Source organism: Schistocerca serialis, chromosome 9 (genome assembly GCF_023864345.2).
Source record: "Schistocerca serialis cubense isolate TAMUIC-IGC-003099 chromosome 9, iqSchSeri2.2, whole genome shotgun sequence".
NCBI classification, from domain to species: domain Eukaryota; kingdom Metazoa; phylum Arthropoda; class Insecta; order Orthoptera; family Acrididae; genus Schistocerca; species Schistocerca serialis.
Genome location: NC_064646.1, coordinates 255,201,269 through 255,211,713, shown reverse-complemented (window position 1 = coordinate 255,211,713; position 10,445 = coordinate 255,201,269). Strand labels below are relative to the sequence as shown.

The window sequence follows — 10,445 nt, the reverse complement described above, 5'->3', positions numbered from 1 at the left end:
GGCAGTTACTCTGAATGTGAATTATGTAATTATATTTTTTACTGTTGGGAGATTATTATAGAATTTTTCTGTTGGGAGGTTACACTTGGCGACAACCGGGCAGGATCGTATTTCTTTGTGAATTTCTGAGTAGGAGTCAGTTATATATCTGCTCTTATTTACCTAACGCTAAATGTAGATTGCATCTGGCGCAACGCATTTACTAATTTGTCACTTCTTCTTTCACAGATCATCGGCAATTTATTGCTCTTTGTTGATATTGTATTTGTTCCATTTTTGCTTTGTCTTTGTTCGATTTTGTGTTTACCTTTGAGTTCTGAAAATGCCGCGAAAAACTGCTAACAGTACATCGCGATGTGCAATGAGTGAAAAAGCCGACTCGAATAATTTGACCGATAATACTAGCGATACTCATTGTAATTGTGATAATCCCCTAATTACAGATAATCAGTGCGTGCCGATCACTAGTAATGATATTGATCTTAATGATGGGCAAACAAATTCAATTATGTCCACAGTAAATTTAACAATATGATGATGCGGCACATTCCGTTACAATGAACGCTGCCCAGTTTGACACATCTGATTTGCAAAATTTACACAGTGAACAGATAAATGTTTCTAACGAAGGTGAACAATATACACAAAACACGTCAAATTTATTTTATTCCGATGTAGTCACCAACAGTGCATATCCGATTAGCAAACCTTTTCATGAATCAGACAATGATGAAATGGTTACACAAAATGTGACACATGCAGATACATCATCACACAGCACAGAAAATAGAGTCGCTAGTTTTGGATTGGATCAAGTTATGGCGTTATTACTACAACTCAATGAAAAATATGACAATCAGAACAAACAATTTAATGAAAAACAAGACAAACTTAATGAACATCTTAAACAGTTGAATGAAAAACACGACAACCTTAATGAACAGAACTAACAACTTAGTGAACAGATTACAGCCGTTGCCGTGCAATGTCACGATACTAAAGAACAATTACGTGAAGAAATTACGGCTTGTGCTAGGAACGTGAAGAAATTAGATCTGTTGCGCAAGAATTAAGTAATACACATGCAGCCACAACGAAATTACTTAGAGATGAAATTAGTGCAGTTGCTAAACAATGTTCAGAAAACGCAACACAGTTACGCGACGAGTTTAAATTAATGTCATCAGAACTTTCACGCACACTGGATGCAAAAGTAGATACGAAATTTGAACAACAAAACAGCCAAATCGACGAACGTTTTAATCACCACCTACAAAACAGTGAAACGCGTTACCGTAAATTTGTACAGGAACAGAACAAAGTAAAGAAACAAGTCATGGAAACAATTACTGCACAGAGACCGGAAGATAAGCGTAAATTGTTTACGAAAGCAAAAACATACGTAGACACCAACATTGCGACAGTATCAGACGAAATTAATACTATCAAACAGTTGAACACCGAATTGCATGATGAAATCTCTGATCTTAAAACAAAAACAGACGCACACACACCTAGACTTTCAGACAGTGACCAGCAGACTTGAACAATTGGAATTAATACAGGATCCCGATGCCATTAAAGCAGACGTTAAGAAATTAAGCAAAACCACACGTAAAATCCAAAAACAAATTAATGCTTGTGACACTAAAAATGATGATCAGGTTAAAGCATTGACTGAAAAATTTGATGAATTGGCCAGTCGTATTGACGTTATCGAAAATAAGAATGACACCAAAGCAGACGATACGTCACCAGTTTCGTTTATCAAACACCCGAATTCCAAAACATACAGCAGACAATCAGTGAGATAGGTTCGTCCAATAATATATTACGTAGAAAATTGTCATCTTTACAGCAAGAAGTGACAGAGATCAAAAAGTCTCAGCCTCTATCACGACACGGCATACGCCACTTTCCGAAGATCTCTCACACTCATACAGCCAGTATAATTTAGGTAATTTACAGAGAGTACGTGACTTAGATCCCGAACAGTCACAGACAAACAGATTGTCATACGATCCTGAACCTGTTCAGAATTCAGAGACGAAAATTTTGATTGCAAGCACTTTCTATCCATTAGGAAATTTAAGGTATATAAAAATGACAGAACACAGATTCACCCTTTGGATTGGATACAACAATTTAGCTTTGCTTTTCCACCAACTTGGCCCGTAACACACAAATTTGAATTTATTTGCAGTTTTCTGGAAGGCGAACCGGCAATTCGTATGAGACCGATCGCGAGACAATGCTATTCGGTAGAAGAATTTCAGAATGCTTTTCTGTCAGCGTATTGGTCGAAGACGACACAGCGCGGAATCAAGGATCAATTAATTAGCTTACCAAATTATGAAAACTCAAATTTTCCCACTGTCACTCAATTTTTTTGAGCACATGGTCCAACAAAACCAATACTTAAGTGAACCATACAGTGAATCAGCACTCATCCAATTATGTATTTCTAGATTATCACGACCGTTAAGAGTATCACTTATAACAGGACAGCATAAAGAAAATATTTCGGCATTTAGAGATCTGTTACAGCTTGTGGAAGTTCAGCAATCAGACTATTCCTTCATTAACAAAAATTTTTCACATCATAACCAAGGCCAACAAGCATACGGAAATTACGATCAGCCACGATATTTTAATAGCAAAAGTGGTAGACGGTCCAGGAATGACAACCACCAGAACTTTAATAACAGACAAAATTTTAATAATCAGTATCCTCATGGTTATCAGCAACAGCAATGACAATTTGGCAACAATAGAGGCTTTTCCCCACAACATCAACAAAACCAGTCGGTTAGCATACCTAAACAAACAGTGTAGTCTGCAAGGTCAACCAAGCTTTAATATTTCGCCGCCTACTCGTATAGCGTGGGCTCCACCAAATAGTAACGCACAGCAACAAGGAAATCACTACGTACAGAAAATACACCATTTAAACTCATATCGCAATGCGCCGTATAGCAACGATTATTATGACAGACGTAAAAGTAAAGAGCACAGTTTTCAGCGTACGTTTAATATCAGTCTGTCTTTCCAGCAGCATAATTAACCACAACAACAGATTATCATGAATGAACCAGACAGTCGGTATCATCCCGAACCTAATACGTCAGGAAGAAATAACAGAACAGTACAAAAAGTCGAGATGCCACAGCATCATCCCGCAAATAACAGCACGTCAGAAAGAATTTGACTAGATACAGTGCAGAATGAATCTTCCAGCAACGTAAGCACTACTTTTGACACACAGAATCTTGTTCACGAAAATGTTATTACTTTTGACGACATCCGAGACGCTCTTTTACATGAAAAACCAGTTATACAAAAAACCATTTCCCACCCTGTCATTGAAGTAAAGATTGGATCATCCACATTTTCAGCAGTAATTGATTCTGGATCACCTATGTCAGTTATAAATGAAGAAACTTTCAACGAATGTACCATTAGGCAAAACTAAAGTAAAAGGAGCGGTATCTGGTAAAGGAGTAGATGTAAAATGACAGACACACTTATCGTTTTGTATTGCAGGTCATACGTTCCACTCAAGTTTTTGGATTGTTCCCTTATTGACAACAGACGTTATTCTATTTACGAATTTCTGGTACAGCATGATGCAATTATTGACTTTCAAAATTCCTGTTTAATGTTAAAGGATGAGAATGTACAACTGGCATTAGAATTTCAGCACGCTTTATCTGCAGATGAACAGGCAATAAACCGAACACAGGTCTTTTCTACATCGCGTAACACGGACTGTCATTCCACATTGTTCACAGATACGTACGTACACAACTATAGTACACCAGACGAAGCTGACTATGACGTTATGCAAATGATTTCTGATAAATTAAAACAAAGCAGTGCAAATGCAGACGTCGAACGTACTCAACTACACAATATTCTTTTACAGCAAGCTCCATTTTTTGACAACGTCCCTGGTACTATGTCCGGCTTCATGTGTGAATTTCAAGTTAAACAGCACGACACATTTGAATCCAAACATTATCCCATTCCATATATTCACAGAGATCAAGTTAAGAAAGAATTACAAGCTATGCTAGACCAAGGAATTATTGAACCGGCAGCTAGTCCGTACATAAACCCGCTCAATATTGTTAAGAAAAAGGATGGATCACTTCACCTCGTACTTGATTCGCATCATGTCAATGACATTATTATTAATGAAACAGATAGCCCACAGACACTAGAAGAACTTCTACAGAAATTTCATGGTACTGCTATTTATTCCACAATTAGATTTAAATTCGGGATTTTGGCAAATTCAGCTCCATCCGAACTGCAGAAAGTACACAGCATTTCTCTGTTTTGGTGACTGTTACCAGTTTTGCAAATTACCGTTCGGTTTAACTATTTCTTTAGCAGCATTTATTCGCGGTTTGAATAGTATACTTCCGACAGAACTTAAAGACCGAATCACAATGTATGTAGACGACATTCTTATTGCAGAAGCTAACTGGTCAGAACATAATCTGAGTCTGGAACAACTGTTGCAAACTTTTCGTGCACAAGGATTCACAGTTAATCTTAACAAGTCGTTCTTTGGCAAAACTTCCATAAAATTTCTTGGACATGTAATTTCAGTAGAAGGCATTGCGCCTGACCCGGAAAAACTTCAAGCTTTACATGACATTACTGTTCCAACGACAAAGAAACGATTACGCAGCTTTCTTGGATTAATTAACTTTTTCCGTAAATTTATTCATTACTCAGCTTTAGACAACCCTATATTATGCCAATCGACGGGTAAAAACGCTGTTTGGTCGTGGGATAGCCAAGCACAGTCTGAATTTGTCAATCTAAAACAAGCTTTGTTGAACGCACCACTTTTATCACACCCAGATCTTACCAGGAATGTTTCCAACACAGCTTTAGGCGTACACATTTTTCAGAAACTGAAGAAGACGGTAATACAGTAATTAAAAACATCGCCTTTGCAAGTCGCATTCTGTCACCTGCTGAACGCAATTCTTCTGTTACAGAGCTTGAAACATTATGTGCTGTATGGGCATTTACCAGATTTAGGCATTTTCTTTATGGAAGACACACTACAGTTTACACAGATCATAGAGCTATACTTCCCGCAAAATTTACACACGACAGGTTAAGCAGATGGAAACTTTATTTACAGGAATTTAATTTTACAATTGTTCACATTCCCGGTACACAAAATATTGTAGCAGACGCACTATCCCGTTCTCTCAGCAACAATCAGCAAGACATCGCAACCAACTTCTGCCAAGCAAATTCTAGCGTCATGTATATTCAACAAGTCGCATTTGAAAATTTCATTTCATCGTCATTACGAGACATAGCATAAGAGCAGAGCAAAGACAACGTGTGGAAAGAAATTAAACGCCTTTGGCAAGATAAGAATAATGTTACCATTAGAAACCATTATACTGCACGCAATAATATTCTGTTTCGCCGCTCTCACCCTGACAGCAACAACTAGTTATTATTTACTCCTGACGAGCTTGTTAACAAATTAATTTGATATACTCATTTAAGTTACGCACATTATGGAGCCAGAAAATGTTTTCTTACACTGAGACAGAACTGTTATTTTGCGAACATGGAGAAACGTATTCGACGAGTTTTACCGTCATGTAAAATCTGCCAGAAAGCTAAATCAGACACGATTTCACATATTCCTCCGTTACATGCCATTGTACCCGTTAAATTGGGACACATGGCCGCTGTAGACATTTTTGGTCCGATTCCCAGATCCAACAGAGGTTTTTGTTACATCTTTGTCGCTGTTGAACTCACTTCGAAATTTATTACCTTCACTCCGTTACGCAAAGCTACTGCTAAATCTGTTTCGAATGCATTAGTAAAACATTTTCTATTTCATGTAGGGCATGTATTGAAAGTAATTTCCGACAATGGACCACAATTTCGATCTGCGATATGAGCCCGTATGTTACGAGCTAGAAACATATCTCCGATCTATATATCCAAGTATCACGCTTCATCGAACCCTTGTGAACGACTGATGAAAGAAATTGGTAAACTATGTAGAATATACTGCCATAAAAAAACATGTTGATTGGGACACACACATTCCAGGATGTAATTAACTCCATACCAAATGAATCTATTGTGCTATCTCCGACTGTTATATTGAAAAATGTTGAACCACCTAACAAAATTAAAGAATTAGTATCGTTTCCTAAATCTCGTCAACTACGTCACCATGAAATAATTGACATTGCGCTCAACAACATCAAACGTGCCACAGAGCGCCGGAGACGACAGCAGAAACAGGTTTGTACACGCCATGACTTTCAGATTGGATGCACACATTATTTATCCAACAGAGGAAAGAGCAGATGCAGTAAATTTGAGCTTCTATACGCAGATCCATATAGAATACGAAGCATTCCTCACCCCAATGTAGTACATGTCGAAACTTTGAGATCCAGGAAAAACCAAGGGCAATGTCTCTAATATTAAACCCTTTATTGAATGAACATACTTTATGATTTATCGTACTGTAATGCCATTTCCCGATATTTCTATGCAATTAAATTTATGTGGTTACTTACTGATGATGATTGTATTTTTTCGTGGCAAGTGCCTGGCAAGGTAAGGTTAGCAGGTCGCTTTTCTTGTCGTTTGACATCAGACCGTGCACATTTTCCATTTTTTTGTGTATGTGTGATTGTTTTTTTATCGAAAGTAGAATTTTTCTCAGTATGCACTATGAAATCTTTAAGATGTAACAAACATCAATTGACATTGACATTTTGTCTTATGATATCTCAACATCTTGACTATTTTACATTTTTTGCTGCTACATTATGATGCTGTGTGTACATTTTTTGCACTTGAAAACTGTCTATGTCTTTGACCTAATACGTTTTCTGTCATGCTATGCTGTATGATTAGTTATATCACTAGAAACAAGTTTTTATTTAATGGGTATATGATTTAAATGCAAGATATTAATCCATTTTCATCATTTTCAGAAAGCAATAACGTGTAAAAGAAATAAATTAAACAAACTACAGTGGTTTACTATGAAATGGAAGTTTTACCTTCGGAATGAAAGAAAGAAAATGCAATACCTTGCCATGAAGAGTAACTGGATCAGAATTAACACTCTCTGTACCAGGCCTATTTTATGCACCCGTCCCTAGAAACCGGGCAATTTTACCAATATTAAAAAAATTACTGCATCAAATCTACTGTTTGGATTGTGGCAAATTTGGTACCATCTTGAAGCTGCACATTTCTACTTTAATTCTGAGTGAAAGAAACTACTTTACAATGCACAGCTTTAAGGTACAGTTATAGAAATCACTTAGATGTTTTAAGAATTTAGAAAAAGTCATACGAATAAGGGAATACAATTGTGATTTATTTTTAACCAAAATTGTGGCACTACATTACATGTTTCTGATAGTATACAGTATTACATATAAATTTCACACAGAATCATATTGTTTTTTAGTGTGGAAAATTTTAAAGCAAGGTTCCAGGCAGAGTGCAACGCCACACTGTTCACATTCGTATCGTGTCTCTTTGCGAGAAGCCTTGCCACTCTGTTTCTTGCTCCTGGAACTGCACACGTGACACACACGAGCAGCATACTTCTTAGTAGTTGCAGGTATGTGCTGCAAAAAATGTCTCTTTGTTAGCCGACCTACAGTTCCTTCATTTCTTGGAATGAATTCAAGTGTGTCGTCTTCAACAAGCTGAACTGCAAGCACTGTTATAAAGTCTGTTATTGTAATTTTCTTCCTGTGCACTGCATTGTACAGCCAAAATGCATTTGATACTCCCATAAGCAGCAAATGGAAATATAATTTTCGCCACCATTTCACAGTTCTGTGCTGGAACGGATTGTACTGCAGGCGTTGGTCTCCAATATCCACTCCAATTTTATTGAGGTTGTAATCAAGTACCTGAAGTGGTTTCAATACTACAGACCCATTTCTCTTAGTATGCGTACCAAATGTTGCTTGATGCCTTGTAGACAATGTATACACATCTCTCTTATCTTTCCACTTCATTGCCAATACATTATCTTTACGCCGAAAAGACATTTCGCCCTTTTTCAGCTTAGCAGATACTAAATCTTTAGGCAATCCTTTCCTGGATTTGTTCACAGTACCAACAGCTCCAGTGCCTTTCTCTGCCAGTTGCTGAAATAGCTCTGGACTGGAATAAAATCGATCTAAATACACAGTGTGGCCTTTGTTCAGCAAGCTGCTGTCAGACAACAATCGCAAAATAACCGCAGACGAAGAATTGTCAACAATATGCTTACCAGCATAAACTTCAAAATTTACAACATAGCCACTACTGGCTTCAGCAACAGCATATACTTTCAGTCCATACTTATGAGGCTTATTTTGCATGTAAACACGGAAACTCACACGACCTCGAAATGGGCAAATTCCTTCATCAATTGTCACTTTTTCTGAGGGACGATATGCCTGGATACATCGCTCCTTCAAATTATTATAATATGGCAAAACTTTGTAAAGTGGATGAAATCCATCTTCGCCTGGTTTTTTCTGATTTGAATTGTCAACAAGATGCAAGCATGACAGTATCTGAGTGAAACGCAAACGGCTCATGACATGGGGACAAAAGTTACAACTAAGAACAGGATTAGTGCTCCAATGGTCCGCAATTTTTGGCTTTTTCGAAACACACATGTGGAAAATAATACCCAAGAAACGCCTCATCTCACTTATAGTCACTGGCTTCCACGAACTCAAAACTGAATGGGGCTTCAGATTATTTCCTCTTCTTTTCTTCTGTATTGTCTGTGATGCATACAAATTTGTCTGTCTCTTGAGTTCATTTACGTCACTGTCAGTAAGGAACACTTTACTGCAATCCAGTACAGAACTCGACTCATCAATATCCACTAGTATCTGCCTGGGTGTCGTGTTGACAGGCAGAGGTCGGTAGGTGTCAACTGCAGTCCACTCACTGTCTTTCGGATACGGCACAGCTGCTGGATTTGAAGCAACACCTTCAACATCATTCTCGTCTTCATCTGAAGACAAACTGTCATCAATCTCGTCTTCTAAAAAGAATATCACATTATGTGTAACTACATACATCGTTTACACATGTTCAACAGATATGTGCGTACTGCACAATTACGTGGAAAATTCGGAAATACGTACCTTCAAACACACCATTGCATTCAGAATCGTCTGAATCACTCTCTACATTATCCAGAGTGTCGCTATGATTGATCAAATCCGCAATTTCTGCGTCTGATAAACCGCGCCGAAACATGATGACAAACAACTGAATGATATACAGACTGAGAACGCAAAGATAAGTTTTAACATGAATTACAGCGCTGCCGTGACATCTATGGACGCATTTTGTTAATAAACATCTGAAAAACGTATAGCGCTGGCCAAACCCGTAGAAATAACGTTGCAGTGTTTTGAATGAAATTAAATGTAGCGGCCCGTAAATTTTACGGGCTTGGTGATTTTCGCGCGATCCCAGGCCCGTAAATTTTACGGGCTTGGCGCTTAGAGTGTTAACAAGCATTAACAAGAATATACTATACACACTGTATAATAGCAGTCTTAACTAATTTTTTTTCTTTCAGAATACGAGGCGATTGATGCAAGCTGTCAGACAGAACTATACATGTTACTTTTAGTGATGAAATATGCTAGAAATAAGAAACTCTATACTATGAATAGTTGTATGAAGTAAATGGTAATATGAATATGAATAATGAAGTGTCTATTTTTTGCAGATGATAATAAATGATGATGAATAGTTGTATGAAGAATATGGTAATATGAATAATGAAGTTTTTCTTTGCAGATGATGATAATGATGACGTTTATATATGTTAGTTAAGAAATGATATGTAGTTATTTAAGAATTTGTTGCAGTTCCTTTTGACAGCATGTCTTATGTCGCATAGTATAATGACTGAATGTTTTGGGAAAGACAGCTATAGTACACAGATATTGAGTACACGTTTCATTACCTGTTAATTCGAAGTTTACTACTTTTCAGCATAATGTGAATACATTTCTTCTTTCAGCTCAATAATCCTTTTTGTATTTTTTCCAGGAGAAGCTATTCGTAATGTTAATGTGCAATAAGCAGTTAGTTATTAAACCTGTTCTAGTACTTGCATTTTTTTTACCCAGTTGTCTCTATCATTTATGAATGTGGTCATATATACTGTACTTGTTGCATAACCTTGCTACAGCTGACTCATGACGAATGACGTTATTAATCCTTACTTCCAGCAATAAGTCAAAAATAACTACTTTCATGCCCCAGCAATTAATTATAGATCCCAACGCAATGCATTGCTATAACAAAAAAAATTATTAGTAGTCCCAACTATTACCAGTATACAACTAAATAATGCTATCAGTTTAAGATATATTTCTATTCCTAAC

General features: G+C 37.1%; 1 protein-coding gene across 1 annotated transcript; it reads right to left on the bottom strand.

Moving 5' to 3' along the window:
* Positions 1-7,466: 7,466 nt before the first annotated feature.
* Positions 7,467-9,119, bottom strand: LOC126419521 (piggyBac transposable element-derived protein 4-like). The gene has a single exon (XM_050086711.1). It carries the CDS (start codon positions 9,117-9,119, stop codon positions 7,467-7,469), a length of 1,653 nt encoding a protein of 550 aa, XP_049942668.1.
* Positions 9,120-10,445: the final 1,326 nt, after the last annotated feature.

Bases quoted from the DNA above. Each gene is read 5' to 3' on its own strand.
- LOC126419521 (XM_050086711.1), bottom strand. From the start codon at position 9,119: ATGTATGTAGTTACACATAATGTGATATTCTTTTTAGAAGACGAGATT.